This window comes from Pleurodeles waltl, chromosome 4_1, assembly GCF_031143425.1.
Source record: "Pleurodeles waltl isolate 20211129_DDA chromosome 4_1, aPleWal1.hap1.20221129, whole genome shotgun sequence".
Lineage (NCBI taxonomy): Eukaryota > Metazoa > Chordata > Amphibia > Caudata > Salamandridae > Pleurodeles > Pleurodeles waltl.
The window spans coordinates 45,312,092-45,334,791 of record NC_090442.1 but is presented as its reverse complement, the minus strand read 5'-3'; the positions used below and the strand labels follow the sequence as shown (position 1 = coordinate 45,334,791).

The window sequence follows — 22,700 nt, the reverse complement described above, 5'->3', positions numbered from 1 at the left end:
TTTTTATATAGAAAAATATATTTTCTTAATTTGTTTTATAACCACAAGATTTGAGGTAAGTACATAAAATGCAAGGTACTTCACACAGGTAAGTATAGAACGTTTAGGTTAAAATGGAAATAATCTATTTTAAAAGTGGACACTGCAAAAATCAACAGTTCCTGGGGGAGGTAAGTTTGGTTAAGTTTCTCAGGTAAGTAAAGCACTTACACAGTCAGTCTCCTGGGCATAGGCAGCCCACCGTTGGGGGTTCAAGGCAACCCCAAAACCACCGCACCAGCAACACAGGGCCAGTCAGGTGCAGAGGTCAAAGGAGGGCCCAAAACACATAGATGCCTATGAAGAACAGGGGTGCTCTGGTCCTAGTCTGCTTACAGGTAAGTACCTGCGTCCTCGGGGAGTAGACCAGGGGAGTTTTATAGAGCACTTGGAGGGGAGGGGGGGCACACAAGCCCCCAAAACACACCCTCACAGGGGCGGCCGGGTGCAGTAGGCAAAGTAGGCATACGGGTTTGCTATTGAGAGCAAAGGAGGGAGCCGGGGGGTCACTTAGGCAATGCAGGCAGGGCACAGGGGGCTTCTCGGGCCAGCCACTGACTGGGCTAGGATGAGAGCTGCCTGCTGGTCACTCCTGCACTGGTAGGTGGTTCCTCTCGGTCCTGGGGGCTGCGGGTGCAGTGCTTGGTCCAGGGGGAGCCTCTGGATCCTCTCTGCAGGCGTCGCTGTGGGAGTGCAGGGGGGTCGTCTCAGGGTACCCGTGTCGTCGTAGTCGCTTGGGAGTCCTCTCTGCGGTGTTTGTTCTCTTGAACTCGAGCCGGGGTCGTTGGGTGCAGAGTGTAAGGACTCACGCTTCTGGCAGGAAGTGGAGTCTCTTTGAAAGTTGCTTTCAATTTGCAAAGTTGTTGCAGTTTGTGAGCAGTGCTGCTGTTCTCTGGAGTTTCTTGGTCCTTCGGGTTTAGGGCAGTCCTCTGAGTCCTCAGACCTCGCTGGTACCTGTCGGATGCGTCGCTGTGCAGGTTCTTTGAGTCTGGAGACAGGCCGATAGGGCTGGGGCCAAGTCATTTGTTGTCTCTGCTGGGCTTTCAGGTCAGCAGTCCTTCTTGTTGTAGGTTGCAGGAATCTGATTTCCTGGGTTCAGGGTGCCCCTAAATACTAAATTTAGGAGTGTCTTTAAGTCCTGGGGGCAGTAGCCAATGGCTACTGTCCTGGAGGGTGGCTACATCCTCTTTGTGCCTCCTCCCTGAGGGGAGGGGGGCACATCCCTATTCCTATTGGGGGAATCCTCCAAACTCAAGATGGAGGATTTCTAAAGGCAGGGGTCACCTCGGCTCAGGGCATGTTAGGGAGTGTCCTGACTGGTGGGTAACTCCTCCTTGTTTTCCTCATTTTCTCCTCCAGCCTTGCCGCCAAAAGTGGGGGCAGTGGCCCGAGGGACGGGCATCTCCACTAGCTGGGATGCCCTGGGGTGCTGTAAAAAAAGGCATGAGCCTTTGAGGCTCACCGCTAGGTGTTACAGTTCCTGCAGGGAGAGGTGAGAAGCATCTCCACCCAGTACAGGCTTTGTTCCTGGCCCAGAGTGACAAAGGCACTCACCCCATGTGGCCAGAAACGTTTCTGGTTGTGGCAGGCTGGCAGAAACTGGTCAGCCTAGTACTAGGAGTCGGACTGGTATTCAGGGGGCATCTCTAAGATGCCCTCTGGGTGTATTTTACAATATATCCCACACTGGTATCAGTGTGCATTTATTGTGCTGAGAAGTTTGATACCAAACTTCCCAGATTTCAGTGTAGCCATTAGGGAACTGTGGAGTTTGTGATTGACAGACTCACCGGACCATACACTCTTTATGGCTACCCTTCACTTACAATGTCTAAGGTTTTGCTTAGACCGTGTAGGGGCATAGTGCTCATGCAACTATGCCCTCACCTGTGGTATAGTGCACCCTGCCTTAGGACTGCTGGGCCTGCTAGAGGGCTGACTTACATATGCCACAGGCAGTGAGAGGTGTGCATGGCACCCTGAGGTGATTGCCATGTTGACTTAGTCATTTTCTCCCCACCAGCACACACAAGCTGTGAGGCAGTGTGCATGTGCTGAGTGACGGGTCCCCAGGGTGGCATAATACATGCTGCAGCCCTTAGAGACCTTCCCTGGCCACAGGGCCCTTGGTACCAGGAGTACCATTCACAAGGGACTTTTCTGTGTGCCAGGGCTGTGCCAATTGTGGGAACAAAGTTACAGTTTAGGAAAAGAAGCCTGGTTAGCTAGGTGCCAGCATACTTTCAATCATAACTGGCATCAACAAAAGGCAAAAAGTCAGGGGGTAACCATGCCACGGAAGGCACTTCCTTACACTTGCTAGAAGTGATTTTAGAAAAATATACCCTACCAAAACAGCAGGTAGTCTGTGCAGCATTTATAGATTTTTGTTCAGATAGTGGTTACACCTACTGTGATCATGTAAGGGTTGACAATGACCAAAAGCAAGGTTGTGTTTTTTGTTTTTTTTTAACCTCTACTTTGTTTTTGTGTTTTTTTTATTTGTCTATCAGGAGTCATTTAAGTTTTTTCATTGTCCCGTGCCTTTTCACCAACACTAGATGGAAGACCCATTGCATGCCTTACATCGGCAGACAATATTGTACTAGTCAACATGACAGGCACCGACCTACTTTAAAAAAATACACACCAACCACCAGTTTTTGTTGAATAATATAAAAAAAACAAAAGTATGACTTTCTTGAAAATATCTGCTGAAATCCATTAGCCTTTGGGTCAGTTGTATCATGCATTTTTCTGGTCTCAAATGGCTCGATTCACAGAATCTGGCCATTTGAGACCGGAAAATGTGATTTTGTTATGCATTAATTTCAAATTGCTATTCAGTAACATGTTACCGAATCACAGTTTGGAATTGCCAATACACATACTGATTCGGTATTGGGAAGTCCCTTTCTAATACTGAATTGCAGTAGTATGTAAGAATGCTTTGCGACCGAAATGTGGTTGCAAAACATTTGCATTATACCACCTACTTCAAGTAGGTGGTAACTAATTCGCGAATATTCCCATTTGCGAATGTGTATAATAATTTTTTTTAAGAGCAGGCAGTAGTCCCATTGAGTTTCATACATTAGGATTAGTGATTTCCTGGTTGCGATTCACAGAAAATCACAATTAGGTTATCCCTATTCTTAATATTGATGCACCTGGCCCTTGGTATCTTGAAGACTTGTGATATGACCGAGTAAAGTCTTGTTACGCTCTTAGCCTGTGTTCCCAGTCATTAAAATGGAGAATACAACACATACTGCACGTTCATTTATTCAGTTCACTGCAATGTCATTTGCTGATAGTATCTCAGTGTGGATCTCTGTCCGAATCTTAATGTTGTCCACCAAAGAACTGACGTTTTAAACAGCTACACAAAACCAGAATTACCTCTGTTAAAGTGGGTTGAATGTTTCAGAATGCCAGCTAGGAAACAATTATTTCTCTGTGGTCGAGGTTTTCAATCAACGCCACAAACCTAGACTTTGACAGGAATCATTACAAAGGCCCTTGGCCTATTAATTAGAACAATTAAAAGAATGTACAGTTTAAATAATGCCAGGATTATTCTTAAGAAACTAGGGGCCTCATGTACAAAGACTTTTTGTGATGCCAAATCCTGTAATTAATATAATTAAATTGTGATCACAAAAGGGCTTTACTTTATGTACAGAAATTCTTTTATGAGTCAGATTTTTTTTTATTGTCTTATGAAGGGACTTTTGTGAACTGAACCTTTGCAAATCACAGATAGGAGGATGGGTGAAAGGGGTGTCCTCTGGCCTCTTTTCAAATTATTTGGAAAGGAATACATCAGCGGTGGATGATAGCAGTTGCAAAGCATTGATGGGCTAATGCCCCCTGAGTTGGGGTGGTTGCTAATTTGCAAAGGAAGAGGGGGGCCCCCTTAGGACTTTTGTGATTAGCTTTTAGTATCAAACTTCATAAAGAAAATTCTTTAACCACAACCTTAAATTCTGACGTTCCCTTACTTTTATTCACACTTTAAAAAGTGGGCATTTGCCCTTAGCAAACGACCAGGCTTTGAATAGAGGATTGGCATCAAACTTCAGATTTGTTCCATTTGGTGCATCAATCCTTGAATTTTAGTCCTAATCATTCTGAGGTATAATCCGAGGAGGGGTCTCGTTGATGTAGTTGTTGCAACAGGGCTGACCATTCCCTACATCTCTCAGCAGCCAAAGGCTTGCTGTTCTTCTTCCCAGCTGGGGGCCGGGTCCACTCCACGGCTCAGGCAGTTTGGTGACTGGACCATTGCTGTTGTGAGGGTGAAGTGCCATTCAGCCCACGCTCCAACCCCAAGATCGGCCGGTCTTCGTCTAAGTTGCACACAACATGCGTCTCACCATCCCAGACAAAAAAAAGGCGAAATGGGTTCCCCCATTTATATTTGACTCCTTTCTCTCTGAGGAAGGTGGTGGCAAGCTTCAGTGCTCTATTGTCTTGGAGTGTGAAGAGGGAAAGGTCTTGATAGATCCACACTTTCAGCCCCTACTCTCTCATGGCAGACATGATCTGTTCATTTTATCAGTAGTGGTGGAGGCATGTCAGTATGTCCTGTCGTGCCCCAGGTGTGTTGGACAGGTGGCCTGCTTTATCAGTACGGTCCAAGATGATTTCCTTGTCAATGAGGTGCGGTACTATGTGGTGAAGTAGCGGCAGACATAATCTTCCAGTTTGCTGGAATCTGCCTGCAAAGGGACCCCTTTAATTCATCTACGGAACTTGTTCTCCATATCCTTCAGGTGAAGTTGAAGATCCGCATTCTGGTCATGAAGCTCAGTCAGCTTGCGTTGGTGGACATCTAGTTTCTCCTTCCTGGCTTCGCAGCCCTGTTCCAGGCCATTGATCTGTTGATCCATATCTCCCATCACCATGGCGGACCTCCTTGATAATTCAGGTTACTTCTTGCTTAAGGGCTTCTATGTCCTACGTACTGTGAGGAAAAGGGTTTCCATAAACCCACATGTAACTAGGGTGTCTTCCTCTGTGTGTCGAAGGCTTGCTGTTCTTCTTCCGAGAAGGATTAGAGAGAGATTGTGGAGGGGACATGGGGCCTCGGTTCGGTTCCGTACCTCGAGTAGCAGACTTACATAGCATGTCCTTAATGATGGTATCTCTCTTGCCCCTGCCATTTGACATAGCACCGGTAAGCCACTCGTGTTGTTGGGTCGGTCACCAAGAAAGATACTGAATGGTGTGGACTCTCAATGCCACTTCATGTCTCTGGGTCTAAAGTAGATAGGGACTTTTTTCTCATATTCACCCGGCGACAGGACTGAGGTATTTTCAGAGTAGTAAAGCGTGCCACCCACGAGTCATCAGGGTTACACCAGCACTGGGGCTTCTCAACTTGTTAGAGGGCGGCTGGTGAATGCTGTGCTGGGACTAAGTAGAAAGCACTATGATCATATCTCCTTCCCAGTCTGCAGTAAAACTCAGTGCCACTCCAATGATGGGCTTCTCAATGGAGCAGTCATTCCGCATCCATTCCTAACACTGCCTGCAGCTTTCCGTTTCCCACAGCGCCTGGGGAAAAAGCTGCCGTCCCGTTTTGGTGGGTGCACTCTCGCTGGCCCCCACGTCTGGTTGCGAAGAGTGCGCCTCCATGGACCACCCTGTTCTGCCCCAGGCACTGCTGAATTGACGTTGGTCTACCGGGGGGAGGGTTGGCGCAGTCACAGAGGGGCACAAAAGGCAAGGGGTCCCCAGGGCTGGTGTGCACCCGCTAACGGTCGCCAGGCTACAGCGGCTGTCGCTGGCAGGCCCCGGCAGTCTTACACACTGGGTTACCATTTTACCCTGAATAGCAGTTGGGTGGCCACTTGTGGTTGTCACCAGAGAGTTACATCTTGTTGTAGTGCGGCCCCGGTGGGCGGTCCGAGATCATCAACAATTCCCCCCCAGTCGCTGAGCCACATATTTCGGAGGCAGAGTCCCCAGTCCGCTTGTGGCCTAACTAGCTCAGCTGAGCTCTACAGGAAGGCTCTTACCTGGGCACCATCTTGAACACACCCTCTGTGTTGTGTTTTTTTGAGTGCTAAGAGCTCTTTATGTTCATGGCTGCCAGCATATACCGGTTAATGCACATGTATGTCATTTGCAACGCAAGCATGTATCAAGGTGCCATGGGGGCCATTTTGGCTTTTATTTACACCTGAACCTTCCATTCAACTAAAAATAAAGTGTACAAAGCACTTAAAAATGAGCAAGTGGCTCACTGGAAGCAAATAAAAACCAAGGCGTTAATGCCACTAATTCACAGTGTGTATGTGTTTGTGTTGGTGGGGGGAGGGAAGGAGGAGGTACCTTTGTAAGTAATTTACATCTATGAAATGCCATGGGCTGGTACCAATGCACATTAAGAGCCTTGTCATCAAATGCTTAAAGTGAGCTCAACTACAGTTGCCCCTGGCAGAAGGAGAGGTCCAGAAGTCTGTATCTGTGTGCATGTGTATGTGCTTCATTCATAGCTGCTCTCTCGCATCATCTCTCCAGAGGCGTGGAGGACATCTCTCACAGCGTCTCTTTTAGAGGGGCAGGATATGTCTCATGCTGTGTTTCATGTGGAGGGAGAACATCTCTCACATGTGCCTCCTGAAGACTAAGGACATGTCTCACATTGTGTCTACTGAAGAGTGAGGACATGCCTCACATTCTTTCTCCTGGAGGGGTGAGGACATGTATCACACTGTGTCTCCAGGAGAGGGGAGGACATCATTTAGTAGCTGGAAAGAAGTCTTCACACAAGAGTCTAGTTTCACTCTGGTACAGGTAGGTTCTTTATTCCAAGTTACAATCACACTCTGGTACAGGTAGGTTCTTTATTCCATGTTACAATCACACTCTGGTACAGGTAGGTTCTTTATTCCATGTTACAATCACTGTTGTAGAGCCGTTTTAGTGATGTCTGTGGGCTTGTTATTTTAGCAACTAGGCCTTCTGCTTCTGTCCTTTAGCTTAGTAACATTTTATTCTGTTTAATTTTATTATTTTAAACTCTGCCACATTCATGGTGGTGTTTTATTTTCTTTATTTTGTTGTCCCTTCTAGAAAAGCATTAAATTTCTTAGCACAGCATTCTTTCACTATGCTTTCTCCGAGGCTGCAGCGCAATAGGATTGTCAGCACAAGTGGTACACTGCGTCTCTAACATTCACAGAAACACACACATTTTTACATGGGGACATTTTCTCAGAACATCAGTTGTTTTATTATACAACCATTTCCCTGTCCCATGCACATTAGATAGAGATTCCAGCCAGAAGACCATGGCCACATACTGTCTGACTTCGTTACAGCTGCTCGCTGAGACCTCTGGCTCCCTGGCCCACATGGGGATGGTGTCTGTATAGATAACAGGCCTCTTCACTGTCATTATACTCTGGTATGGAAGAGGATGTCTTCCCGGGGGGAATCCCAAAGGGTGGATTAGGGCTTATTCTGCTGTGCTCTAACATAGCTAAGGTAGGAATTGTATGTATTGTGCATAGTGACAGTATGGTGGGACATTTCCTGTGTTTCACTTTCCTTGTCACCATTTGCTCTTGTTTGTTTCAACATTCCAATTGTTGCACTTCATGCCATTTTATCTAAGATGCAGCTGTTTCAATAAATCTTATTGAACCATTTTTCTCCCTCTGCTTGTCTCTGCATGTTTGAGACTAATGTAACTGAGAGAAAAGGATTCGATCTGATCCACCTCTATTTCCCTGAAAAGTAATAATGTCATGCGCCCGGTTGCCACAAATGGTACCTGCTCTTGGGCCGATATGAGGTGCTGCTAGCTGGCCGGAAACTGATTAGGCCGACAGTTGTCACGTAGTGTGGGACTGTACTCAGTTCCCCACAATTCAGGTGATGCTGCTGCCTAAATCCATCAGCCTCATTGGTACAATGAGAGCCAACGCGACACACACTCTGGTACAGGCAGTTTCCTTATTCCAGGTTACAATCACAATCTGGTACATTTAGGTAGGTTTTTTATGCCTTGTTGCAGACACAATCTAGTACAGGTAGGTCCCTTGTTCCATGTTACCATCACAATCTGATACAGGTACGTAGGTTTTTATTCCATGTTACAATCACACTCTGGTAACGTCTCTCAGGACTTCATCCTCCCATCAAGTGTCCAAAACCTGCCTGGCTAGAATCAGCTCACGCACTCGGACATTCCTGGACATCATTACATCCTCTAGGTCACACTAACCATTCATGTGTCAGTTCACCCAAAAAGGTAAAGGACTCCTGCATGACACGACACATCTCCTACAGCGTGTCTCCTCATGGGGGCATCTCTCACATTCTCTATCCTCGGGTTTAAGCCATCTATCTCATTTATTGATTGCCAGGGAGAACGTCTTTCACATTGTCTCTCTTGAAGGGTGATGACATCTCCCACAAGATCTTTCTTGAAGCAAAGGCATCTCTCTCACTCTTTCTCACATGAACAGAAGTTCAGCCCACACATTCTGTTTTATGAGTGGAGTGAGGACTTCTCTCACACTGTTTCTCTTAAAGGGTGTGCACATCTCTCACATTGTTTGTCTTGGAATTTCTGGACTGTGCCTGACGAGCTGTGCTGGTAATCAGCCCCACCCATGAGCATGTGTAAAACAAACTGCAGATACTGCTCAATATTGTTTATTGTCCTCTTGCAGAATTATTCATTTGTGATCTCTTTCTTTAACAGGCCCTCTCATTGCCAGCACTGTCTTCTCATTGAGAACGAAAGGACCAGAACTGCTCCACCCTCTGGACAGCAATGAGTCTGAAAGAAGAGACAGTGTCAGTAGTTCCCCAAGTAAGCAAGCGAGCTGTAGCCTTGATGTGAGAGTGCTGGCTTCATGTATGTAGTACACATGCACACTAGACCAGGCACTGCTCTCCAATTACAGCATTAACCACGCACTCATAGAGGCACACATAAGATGTATGTGCTCACTATACAATGCATTGTTTATTGACTGCAGCAGTGAACACACACTCAGAGGCACACACAGGGCATGTCTTCTACTATTAGAAATGTTGTAATTAACATTCAAGAGCGTAACCTCTCACCCCATCTCCTAAATGTGACACAAATACAAGTGAGAAGCGTTTTGCAAGACTTCGGGAAACAAGCCCCCTATTCCCAGGAACTCAAAGGAGCCATTTTAAACAAGTATTGGCATAGCCAATAGGTCTTGGATTTGGGACCTTATAAGTGTTTAATCATGCAGCGCATTATCCTGGGCACTGTGCTGCCGGGGATTGAAGACCTATGCAATTGCTGCACACAACCTTAAAAAAAAAAAAATGGCAGTTGTCTTGGAGAAAGGATGTGCCATAACATTTAGAGCTGTTGACTGAAAAAGAACAATAATATAATACTTTAAGCATGGTGCTGAGCCACGTGGGCTCCAAAAGCATATTAGGAATTAAAGTTTGTGTACACATACATACACAGCTATATTCTGTTTGTCAAATGGCATCAGCTGGAAGCGTTTTATAGACACGAGCCAACTGCCCCACAACGAACCAATGTGAATACGGAGCAGAACACGAGCAGGAAACTAACAAACCAGACGTAGCAAAAGAAAAAAGTAGTGCACCCACACAAACGTATGTGGGCGATCGTGCAATAATCCATGTAAAAGGGTCAGTCTCTAGGGTGGGTACAAAACGGCCAAAAGGTGGGACAAAAGTAAAGCATTTATCAAAGGAATTTTGAGAGACAGGCCACGGAACGAATGAAAGTGTTGGGCGTGTTATGGGCGTGGTGCAACCCCACATATGTCGATGACAGCGTGTTGATAGACAGCACATGCGCACTACCTAGGCTCAACCTAAAAATGAACTACCAAAGATCCTGAGTACACTACAGGGCCATTTCCAGGGATCCCAAATTTAAAAAGACTAATTGCACACACCAGAAAGGCTACATCAGAATCCTCTGCTGCTTGTGAAAGATTCTAAGATATAACTATTACAGGTAATCGAACTACTAAACATACTGAAGAACCCTTCCTTCTGTAAGATAATAATGATAGGAGAATACTAATCTGTGCAACAGAAAATAACCTTGTTAGACTAACCCAAAGCCAGACATGGATGATGGAGGCATTTTTAAATTGTGATCCCCATCATTTTCACAGATATACACCATACATGGTGACTATCATAACACCAGTATACCTGCAGTGTAGCGCTCCTTTCTAATCAAACAAAAAAGTGCTACATACTAAGAACTAAGGGCCATATGTACGAACACATTTTCCTATAGACACAGAATGGGCAAAACTGCTTGCTACATCTGGCCTAAGTACCCAAATTAAAGCCAGAAGTAAACAACTAATACCCCCCAAAAATAGTATTCATTTTAGAAAAGCAACAATAAGCACAATGTAAAAAATCTACCCCCACAGAGCCATACAAGGGTTTTATCATCATTTCAGCTACTATTACCACACAAAGCTCCCACTTGTCCTCCTAAGACTTCCAACTATCACAAAATAGTGTGACAGCTTTAGGTAGAATACAAGTTACAATATTACTACCTCAGGACAAGCGTAAATAGACCTAACTAGGGTATTTCCAAAATTGCTGTCCAGATGCTCACTACAGGGAAGAACATTCTTATGAAAGAGGAACCCTTGCACACATAATAGTGTCATGCTTCATCGTTGGCAACCTCTCCTCACCCTGGTAGGACAGTACGACAGTACCACCAGGGTGGACTCGATCTCCTTTTGGCCTCAAAGCGGGAGGGAGTTCTTAGTTGAAAAAAACAAACTACTGGATAAGAGCGGGATCCAGATCAGTGAGTTAAAAATACCTTACAGTTCCCCAGTGACCGACCTTTATTATGTGAGGGCCGCAGGTAAGACTAAAAGCAATTGGAATGGCTAATGAGAAGTATGGGCTCACACCATCGCAATAGGTAAGCCAACATGCTTCTGCCCTAATCCCATAGCCATAAGGGGTCTTGAGCATTCTTCCCTCCTGTCTGACAGCTAGGAAAGGCGCTCTGTCGTTGCTTCCTGCGGCTCAGCCACAATACATTTCATCTAAATATGACTAGTGGAACCCCGTCAACTTGACGTTGTTTTGGGGTCTGCCACTGACGTGGCTTGGCAGTGACAACATTGAGATCTAAATTAGGCCCTATTTGTGAAAATAGATGAATAACTATTAATAATATTGTGTATTTGTTATAAATAAATATTGTAAAAATGTTAAACAATGTAAAAAAATGTATGCAACTTGTACAAAATTATTAAATTTGTATGTTAGGCACTAGAACATATATTAATAATATGAGTTATTATTAAAATATATACATACATATGCTTCCAAAAATGTTTTTTTGAATTATATGCAAAGTATTATTTACACCAATGGTTCCCAAATTTTTAACAAGCCGACCAATAAAGGCTCTATTGAATTGACATCACTTCAGTTACTTTTAGTCACAACAAAAACAGATTGTAGCATGTTGCAAGTTTTTATGTTAAGTTGTTCTTCATATTTTTGATGTAAGCTCGCCATCTTCTGGAATAAATATGCATAACATTTCATCATCAGAAGCCATGGACTCAACCTTGTCTCCTACACCAACGACACCCAACTGATTCTCTCCCTCACCGTCGATCCAGCAGCCGCCAAGGGGAACTTCCACAATGGGATGAAGGCAGTTGACGCCTGGAAGAAGGAAAGCTGCCTCAAGCTCAACTCAGACAAGAATGAAGTCCTTATCTTGGGCTCCACCCCCTCTGCCTGGGACGCCTCCTGGTGGCCTGAAGCGCTCGGAAAGTCCCCCCCACACCAGTGAATCACATATGGATCCGCAGCATCATCCTGGACTCCTCACTCTCCATGAACTGCCAAATCAACCCCATCTCATCCTCTTGCTTCCCCACACTCGCCTGCTTCGTAAGATCTTCAAGTGGATCTCCACCGAATCCAGAAAGACGCTCACTCATGCTCTGGTCACCAGCAGACTCGACTATGGCAACGCACTCTATGCCGGCACCTCACAAAAAATCCAAAAGAAACTGCAGAACATCCAGAATGCCTCCCCCAGACTCATCCTGAACATCCCCGGACGGAACCACATCACTAGACACTTGAAAGAGCTCCACTGGCTCTTAGTCCACCAGAAAATCACCTTCGAACTCCTCACGCACGGCTACAAAGCTCTCCACAATGCAGGACCTGCATATCTTAACTACCACCTCTCCTTCTACACACCCACCAGACATCTCTGCTCTGCCCAACTGGCCATGGCCACCAACCCATAGATCCGCAAGACCTTGCCTGGAAGAAGATACTTCTCTTGCCTTGCTGCGAAAACCTCGAACTCCCTGCCTCAGTTCAGGAAGGACTTCAAGACCTGGCTGTTCGACTGAACCGCAGATGCTCCTATACCTCAATCCCCCCACCCCACCGCCCCCCAAAGCGCCATGAGACCCTAACGGGTAAGTAGTCTTGCTATGTAAGAAATCTGATTGATTGATTGATTTCTAGTTTGGTATATTAGTTTATCCTGAAATAAATACCGAACAAGTGCTGTACGTCAATAATAAAAAGAAATACAGACAGGCACGCCTCCAACTATTTTTTTAATTAACCACTCAATTCAGTAAAACTCGTAAACATTTTACTACAAATGCAAGTAAAAATATATACCACCTCTAATATTATAAATATATATGTATATATGTATATATATATATATATGTGTTCGATGGCATGTGTAGCTGCAGATACACATGCTGTGCACATCCCGCCATCTAGTGTTGGGCTTGGAGTGTTACAAGTTGTTTTTCTTCGAAGAACTCTTTTCAAGTCACGAGATCGAGGGACTCCTCCCCTTTCGGCTCCATTGCGCATGGGCGTCGACTCCATCTTAGATTGTTTTCTTTCCGCCATCGGGTTCGGACGTGTTCCTCTTCGCTCCGTGTTTCAGTTCGGAAAGATAGTTAAATCTCGGAAAATTTGACGGTATTGTTTGCGTTCGGTATCGGGTTAGTTAACGCAGATCTACACCGAATCTTGAAGAGCTCCAGTGGCCCTTTGGGGTTTCGATTCCCCGGCGGGGCCTGGTCGGCCCGACCACGTGCGTCTTCAAGGCTAATGGAACGGACCTCATTCTGCTTCTGCCCCGAATGCCACAACAAGTATCCTTACACAGATCAGCATCTGGTCTGTAATTTGTTTTTGTCTCCCGAACACAAAGAGGATACCTGCGAGGCCTGTCGAGCGTTTCGGTCGAGGAAAACGCTAAGAGACCGGAGAGCAAGAAGACTCCAAATGGCGTCGGCTCCGTCAGGACACCAAGACTTGGAGGAAGAAGAAACCTTCTCCATCGCGGAATCGGACGAGGTCGAAACCGAACAGATGCCAAAAACCGTGAGTAAGACGCCCCTGGCCAAAACTCACGGAAAATACACTAAAGCCCAGGGGACGCCACCGCCAACAGGCCATGGCTTAACCCGAAAATTAAGTGACCCACCATCGGCACCGAAAAAGGGCACACATGTTTCGAAGTCATCTGACTCCGGTCAAGATACCGGCACAGAACAGACTCTACTCCGAGACACCGGGTCAGAGCAATCTCGACATCGAGAGAGCGGTACCGAAACAAGTCGGCACCGAGATATCGGAACACCGAAAGCCAAAAAAGTGTCTTCGGAGCCGAAAAAGACGGTCAAAAAGGTTTCGATACCAAAACATCCGGCCTCGGAGCCGAAACCAAGTTCCTACACCGAGGAACAGGGCCTGTCCTCACAGATTCGGACAGGAGCTAGAGGCAGGGGAGATAGATTACACACAAAGAAGACTCCACATTCAGAAGGAGACAGGGAAAATCAGAACTCTCCCTCCAATCCGAATTAAAAGGAAACTTGCTTTCCAAGAGAAAGACAAGCAACCACAAGCAAAGGTGGCAAAACAAATAACTCCGCCACCATCACCACATCGCTCACCACAACCATCACCGGTAGCCACTCCACCAATGATGCAGTCTCCAACTCATACAGGGATGAGTCAAGATGATCCTGATGCATGGGATCTTTATGATGCGCCAGTATCAGATAATAGTTCCGACTGTTATTCAGCGAGACCATCACCACCTGAGGACAGTACTGCTTACACACAGGTGGTGTCAAGAGCAGCCGCATTTCACAATGTCACCCTGCATGCAGAACCAATTGAAGATGACTTTTTGTTTAATACTCTGTCGTCCACACATAGTCAGTACCAGAGTCTTCCTACGTTACCAGGAATGTTGAAACACTCAAAGCAAATGTTTCAAGAGCCTGTGAAAGACAGGGCCATCACTCCAAGGGTGGAGAAAAAGTACAAACCTCCACCAACAGACCCTGTGTACATCACGCAGCAATTAACACCGGACTCAGTGGTAGTAGGGGCAGCTCGCAAAAGGGTGAACTCACACACCTCGGGAGATGCACCACCACCAGACAAGGAAAGTCGCAAGTTCGACGCAGCGGGAAAAAGGGTTGCGGCACAAGCAGCCAACCAATGGCGCATTGCCAATTCACAGGCCTTGCTATCTAGATATGATAGAGCTCATTGGGACGAAATGCAACACTTCATAGAACATCTACCCAAAGAGTTCCAAAAGAGGGCACAACAAGTGGTGGAAGAAGGCCAAAGTATCTCTAATAACCGGATACGGTCGGCAATGGATGCAGCAGACACAGCTGCAAGAACTGTAAATACAGCGGTCACCATACGGAGACACGCATGGCTACGCACCCCAGGATTCAAGCCGGAAATTCAACAAGCGGTGCTGAATATGCCTTTTAACGGACAGCAGTTGTTTGGGCCGGAAGTGGACACTGCTATCGAGAAACTTAAAAAGGACACAGATACAGCCAAGGCCGTGGGCGCACTCTACTCCCCACAGAGCAGTGGCACATTTCGGAAAACACAGTTTAGAGGGGGGTTTCGAGGACAAAACACAGAACCCTCAACCTCACAAACAAGACTCACATACCAGAGCCAGTATCAGAGGGGTAGTTTTCGTGGACAATACAGAGGTGGACGGTTCCCTAAAACTAGGGGAAAGTTCCAAAGTTCCAAAGTCCCAAAACCCCTCAAATTAAACAGTGACTTCAGTGTCACAAATCCCCAACACATAACACCAGTGGGGGGGGGGGAGAATAACAGATTTTTACACGAACTGGTAGGAGATAACAACAGACACGTGGGTCCTAGCCATTATCCAACATGGTTATTGCATAGAATTCCTACAATTCCCTCCAAATGTCCCACCGAAAACACACAACATGTCCAAACAACACATGGATCTATTACAACTGGAGGTCCAAGCGTTGTTGCAAAAAGATGCAATAGAACTAGTACCAAATCATCAGAAAGGGACGGGTGTTTACTCCCTGTACTTTCTCATACCCAAAAAAGACAAAACTCTAAGACCCATTTTAGATCTCAGAACACTAAATCTTTACATCAAATCAGATCACTTTCATATGGTGACACTTCAGGACGTAATCCCCTTGCTCAAACAACAAGACTACATGACAACATTAGACCTCAAGGATGCGTATTTCCATATACCCATACATCCTTCACACAGAAAATACTTAAGGTTTGTAATCCAAGGGGTACATTACCACTTCAAAGTGTTGCCATTCAGAATAACAACAGCGCCAAGAGTCTTTACAAAATGCCTTGCTGTAGCGGCAGCCCATATCAGAAGACAGCAAATACATGTGTTCCCGTATCTGGACGACTGGTTAATCAAAACCAATACGCAAGAACAGTGTTCACAACACACAATACGTTATAGAAACCCTTCACAAGTTAGGGTTCTCACTCAACTACCAAAAATCACACCTACAGCCATGTCAAGTACAACAGTATTTGGGAGCAACAATCAACACAAGAAAGGGGATTGCCACTCCAAGTCCACAAAGGGTACAGGCATTCCAAAACGTAATACAGACCATGCACCCAAACCAAAGGTTCCAGGTAAAAATTGTAATGAAACTGCTAGGCATGATGTCCTGATGCATAGCCATTGTCCCAAACGCAAGATTACACATGCGTCCCTTACAACAGAGCCTAGCATCACAATGGTCACAAGCACAGGGTCAACTTCAAGATCTAGTGTTGATAGACCACCAAACATACACCTCGCTTCAATGGTGGCATACTATAAATTTAAACCAAGGGCGGCCTTTCCAAGACCCAGTGCCTCAATACGTGATCACAACAGATGCCTCCATGGTAGGCTGGGGAGCACACCTCAACCAACACAGCATCCAGGGACAATGGAACACTCAACAGAGACAACTTCATATAAATCACTTAGAACTACTTGCAGTATTTATAGCGTTGAAAGCATTTCAACCACTAATAACCCACAAACACATTCTTGTCAAAACAGACAACATGACAACAATGTATTATCTGAACAAACAAGGAGGGACACACTCGACACAATTGTGTCTCTGAGCTCAAAAGATATGGCATTGGGCGATTCACAATCACATTCGCCTAATAACGCAGTTCATACCAGGAAACCAAAACCAGTTAGCCGACAATCTCTCTCGGGATCACCAACAGATCCACGAATGGGAAATTCATCCCCAGATACTACTAACTTACTTCCAAAGGTGGGGAACACCGCAAATAGACCTTTTTGCCACAAAAGAAAACGCAAAATGCCAAAACTTCGCATCCAGGTACCCACAGGCTCACTCTCAAGGCAATGCGTTATGGATGAGTTGGTCAGGGATATTTGCATACGCTTTTCCCCCTCTCCTTCCGTATCTAGTAAACAAATTTAGTCAAAACAAACTCAAACTAATATTAATAGCACCAACCTTGGTACACAACACTACTAGACCTGTCAGTAGTACCTAATATCAAACTGCCAAACAGACCAGATCTGTTAACTCAACACAAACAACAGATCAGACACCGAATCCAGCATCGCTCAATCTAGCAATTTGGCTCCTGAAATCTTAGAATTCGAACATCTAGACCTTACACAAGAATGCATGGAGGTCATAAAACAGGCTAGGAAACCAACCACAAGACATTGCTATGCAAATAAGTGGAAAAGATTTGTTTATTACTGCCATAATAATCACATTCAACCATTACACACATCTGCAAAAAACATTGTAAGCTACCTACTACACTTACAAAAGTCTAAGTTAGCTTTTTCATCCATAAAAATACATCTAACCGCAATTTCGGCTTATTTGCAAATTACGCATTCAACTTCATTATTCAGAATCCCAGTTATAAAAGCATTTATGGAGGGTCTGAAAAGAATTATTCCGCCAAGAACACCACCAGTTCCTTCGTGGAACCTCAACATCGTATTAACACGACTCATGGGTCCACCATTTGAACCCATGCACTCTTGTGAGATACAATACTTAACCTGGAAAGTAGCCTTTCTAATAGCTATCACATCTCTCAGAAGAGTAAGTGAGATACAAGCCTTTACCATACAAGAACCCTTTATACAAATACACAAACAAAGTAGTTCTACGCACAAATCCTAAATTCCTACCTAAGGTCATATCACCATTCCATTTAAATCAAACAATGGAACTCCCAGTGTTCTTTCCAGAACCAGACTCTGTAGCTGAAAGAGCATTACATACATTAGACATCAAAAGGGCACTAATGTACTACATTGATAGAACCAAACAAATTCGCAAAACAAAACAATTGTTTGTCGCTTTCCAAAAACAGCATACAGGGAATCCAATATCCAAACAAGGCATTGCCAGATGGATAGTTAAATGTATTCAAACCTGTTATATAAAAGCAAATAGACAACTACCTATTACACCAAAGGCACATTCCACTAGAAAGAAAGGTTCCACCAGGGCCTTTCTAGGAAACATACCAATGACTGAAATATGTAAGGCAGCTACATGGTCTACGCCTCATACATTTACCTAGCATTACTGCGTGGATGTGTTAACAACACAGCAAGCCACAGTAGGACAAGCAGTATTAAGAACATTATTTCAAACAACTTCAACTCCTACAGGCTGAACCACCGCTTTTGGGGAGATAACTGCTTACTAGTCTATGCACAGCATGTGTATCTGCAGCTACACATGCCATCGAACGGAAAATGTCACTTACCCAGTGTACATCTGTTTGTGGCATGAGACGCTGCAGATTCACATGCGCCTTCCCACCTCCCCGGGAGCCTGTAGCTGTTTTAAGTTGCTAAGAAAATTAAACTTGTACATTTGTAAATTTGTAAATATATCACTTTTAGTCACATTATGTACATACATACTTACTCCATTGCATGGGCACTATTACTATATACACGACTCCTATCTCACCCTCTGCGGGGAAAACAATCTAAGATGGAGTCGGCGCCCATGCGCAATGGAGCCAAAAGGGGAGGAGTCCCTCGATCTCGTGACTCGAAAAGACTTCTTCGAAGAAAAACAACTTGTAACACTTTGAGCCTAACACTAGATGGCGGGATGTGCACAGCATGTGAATCTGCAGCGTCTCATGCCACGAACAGATGTACACTGGGTAATTGACATTTTCGATATAAATATATATATATATATATATATATATATATATATATATATATATATATATATATATAAACATATTTTAATAATGGTATTAAAAACAACACTAAAAATGATAGTCTTACCTGCGATATTCCTGTATATATTTTTGATGCCACAGTATACTTTTAACAATATTCTGGTAAGACAATATTTAAAACACAATATTTTCATCAAACACACTTGGAGGTATACAAAGGTATGAGTTCTTATTGAATATCCTAATTACTTCTGCCTTTAAGTATACACAGAGGAGGGCGCTTATTGCATGTGTGAATGCCTTTTGTGCTCATGGGGATGCAATAGAAGAAGCTTTAATATTGTCTTATTGTATGTCTGAATGTCTTTGGTTCTCAGAGATGTACAGAGAGGTGATTTATCACCAACACAAGATTATTTAACTGTACAGAAGTGGAGTGAGACTAAAGGTACCACTTTAAACATGTACAGTGAGCAAAGACATAGGGCCCAAATAAGCCTTTGTGGCGACCACTCTGCTGGAGCTATTAGGAGTTTCCGGCTAGGTTGGCAGATGAAAACCTCAGTTTCTGCCCACCGGTTTAGCAGGAAACAGGCTACAGCATTGTTGCCAGGTCGTAATTGATGTAGCCAGCAGGGTGCACCCGCACCCTCACAATGTTCACTGTCTGCAAGTGCTGGGCAGGAGGACCTGTGCATTGCCCATGCCAAGTGCATGGGCAGTGCAGCACCTCTGGCCCCATGCACCTGTTCTCCGCAAGCCTTTTCATGACTGTGAAACCACCATGAAAAAGGCTGTCGGAGAACAAGGTCATAATCTGCAGGGCAGCGCTGCATGCACCGCTGCCCTGGTGGGATTACGATCTCCGCCAGGCCGCTGGAAGCAGGGATCCTGGCGGTTCTGGCGGAACCCTGGCAGTCGTACCACTACAACAGCGGCGATCCTGACTGCCACCACAAGGCTGGTGGTCTGAAGACCACCAGCCTCGTAATGTGGCCCTTAGTGTAAAGGCCTCAAAGAAGGAAGAACATTTTTTTTCCAGAACATTGAAATCTTGTTATATTTATACGCTAGGTGATCCAAGTACCAGCCATTGTGAGTTATTCATCATAAAAAAAGAAGAAAACTCTCACATGAGCAGCCCTCAGGAAACAGATGAAAGACACGTTTGTCTTAGCACAGGTAAGAATATTGTAAACATTAAACTATGTCTGCCGTTCTAAATCAGTGATAGGTAGAATTCCTAGTGAGTCAAGTCACGCTTCTTGTACATTGAGCTTCTCTACTTTTCAATCCTGTCATGCACTCCCTGGTCCCCTATCCTAAGTTAAAGCCAAAATAATGTCAGAATGCTTTGATCTGCAGATCTGCAAGATGTAAGAACAAAATCTTGTCTAAGTCTCTCTTTTCTCCCTCATAGCTTCTCTGAATACAAACTTTCTCTGATTTGTCTAGGTTCAAATCTAGATACAAAACACACTTCTTGCAGTCCCACGTCCTCCATCTGCTGTGGTTTCAGGCTGTCTGCAGTCTGTGAGATCCATGAACTTCATTGGAGACCAGGCCTGCCACTTCCTTTTGTCCCATAGCTGCAAACAGACACATTTATTGACAAACAGAATGCGCTTTGGGAAAGCTGAGCTTCCTTTAATTGGTTTCTTGACACTGTAGCAATGCCCAGCTGGCAGGCCTGTGTCTCAACAGATTTCAGATCAGTTCTAAGTGAGGTAGAAGTCAAGGTGCCATGTTGAAGTGTCACCCCTCTACCAGGCTTTGAATGTATGTGAAATATAGCAACCATGAAAAAGTCAATCATTCAACCTACAAAATAAAAAGGTAAAGGCACCTGCAGTGAGGAACTATTGTGCAGTTCCTCACAGCACAAAAGTCCAAAACACTGGCTGCTGATATGCATATAAATTCTGTTGAATAAATGATTTCCGACACTCTGTCCCTCTCCCAGGTGAAAAGAGACAAATAAATGGCAGGTCATGGAATCCGCAGTGGCACTTATCCGTTCTATGCTTGGGCACCTAACACCATGACTTCATGTGCTAGCAGCTTTCATCTGAGCTGTGTCCGTCTGCCTCAGGAGAGCAGGCCGCCAGGTTCTGCTTATTTGTCTGCCACAGTCTCTAAACTAGATAGCACCTTTCGTACCATGTGCTTCCTTCTGCTTTTAGTGGCAGGAATGTGTAGATTCCGCAAGTCATCTCTTACCTTTCAGGAGCCACATGGAGGGCCACTATTTCCTGCAGCTGTGTCCTCCCAGAGTAGATACCGATAACGTGCTGGCATCTTTGGTTCCCACATGACTATGCCTCCGCATTAGCATGTTCTAATGCTCATAATCTCCTAGAAAGAATGTTATTGGTCAAAAAATTCTATGTTTGTAATGGATGAAACTCAGTTGTATAAACCTGTAACCGTCGATAACTTGTTCTACCTGATTTTCTTTTGGTACAACTGCTATTTTATTGAGGAAATAAGAAGAGCCAGGTTCAACTTTTATTGATCATCTTGGTGAGGAAATCGAAGAAAGCAATGCCAACCCTGACTCTGGTAAGTCCTAAGTTGTTGCACTTCTTTGTTGGAACTGTGCGGTTGTTTCAGAGGGACCCCTTTGTGGGTGGTCACCCACAGTTTTTCATTTATTTGAGACTCCCCTACAAGCAACCTTGAACTCTTAACTGTGGGGCACTACTATCCTGTGCCCAGCGTGCACCCTCTGAGTCCTAAAATATGTCAGAACTGGATTGAAACCTGATTGCCACTTTTAATTTTCCTATACAATCATAGTATATGGTGCAGAAATACACATTAATGGCATGCAAAGTTAAATGACACCTCTGAACCATGGCACTTGTGCTATACACTACAATTGAGGGAAATGTGGCTATAGGCCTACCCTGTGTAGCCTGACAGCAGCAGCCCAAACTCTGTCAAAATCACTAATTTGATATGTAGGAAAACCTGATTTGAAATAGTAAATAAGTCACCTCTAAATGCACCTTCTTCCTTACAAGGTAGAACTCATAATATTTAAGAGTTGACCATGGGTGACATTAGAAATGGCATGTTCATCCAGTGACCGGGCCCAAAATCACATTTTCACTGCCTATTCTATAACCAGTGCCATTGGAATTATGCAACAAGAGATGGTTACATTTTGCAGCAAGTTTGAAATTATGTGGCAGGCAAATTACGCACATAATGCAGCACCTTTTGTAATGGTATAACTTAATTATTTCATCATTAGGTCGAGTGCGTAATCTATCTGTGGGCTTTTAACCACGCCCACTGCATGCCATCACTGTTACTCGTTTATGGGCTTGCCTTTCAAAAATCCTTTGTTATCATTGGTAAATGCTTTACGGTTGTCCCTCCTTGGGGCGGTTTTGTTATCGCGTTGGACATCGACCCTGTTACATGGATAATTGCACGTTTGCCAATTCATTTGACTGCAAGCGAACTTCTTTTTCCTTTTGTGTCTCTCCTTTGCACTCATGCTCTTGGCGGCCGTGGTGCTTTGAATCGGCTCGCTTATGTCAACTTTTTACTTTTCAATTTGTGGCAAGAAAAGTCCAGTTAGGAATTTACCACGCTAAAAGCTGTAACTCGAGCAAACGCGAGACCCATTGCATTGCAAATGCTTGTTTTTAAACTTGGAAGTATTGTCTGACATTGGGTTGGCCTCATTAGTACCAATTACACACCTTAATATAGCAATCAGCAAGAGAAAGCTGACCAGTCCAACTTTGCTAATGTCCTTGCACTACACAGCAAGACGCGTCACTGCATTTTTAGAAGCTTTCGCATCGTTTGAGCTAGAAGCAAATTTGTTTGTTAAAATCTGCAGGTTATGCAGCAGATAATGGATTATGTGGCAAATGCATCATATCTATAACTATGCGAAAATCCATGCAGCTGCACAATTGCATAATTCCAGTGGCCCTGACTATAACTGGTACATAGGGACAGCCAAAGCATAAAGCATAAACTTTAATCTATAGCTTTCGACCAGTACGAGCTAAAGATGCCCTTAAAATACC

At 44.6% G+C, this 22,700-nt stretch overlaps 1 protein-coding gene across 3 annotated transcripts in view; it reads left to right on the top strand.

Annotated features, from left to right (window-relative positions):
- The window catches only part of LOC138287353 (gastrula zinc finger protein XlCGF26.1-like), an 86,255-nt gene that overhangs the window by 18,847 nt on the left and 44,708 nt on the right, over positions 1–22,700 (top strand). Inside the window, exons 3-5 of one of the 3 annotated variants that reach the window (XM_069227721.1) lie at positions 8,765–8,875; positions 19,723–19,830; positions 21,142–21,210. In XM_069227721.1, coding sequence (XP_069083822.1) covers positions 8,765–8,875; positions 19,723–19,830; positions 21,142–21,210 — 288 coding nt within the window. Of the gene's footprint in view, positions 1–8,764; positions 8,876–19,722; positions 19,831–21,138; positions 21,211–22,700 lie in introns of all 3 variants that reach the window. The other 2 variants (XM_069227720.1, XM_069227722.1) reach the window with 2 other exon arrangements.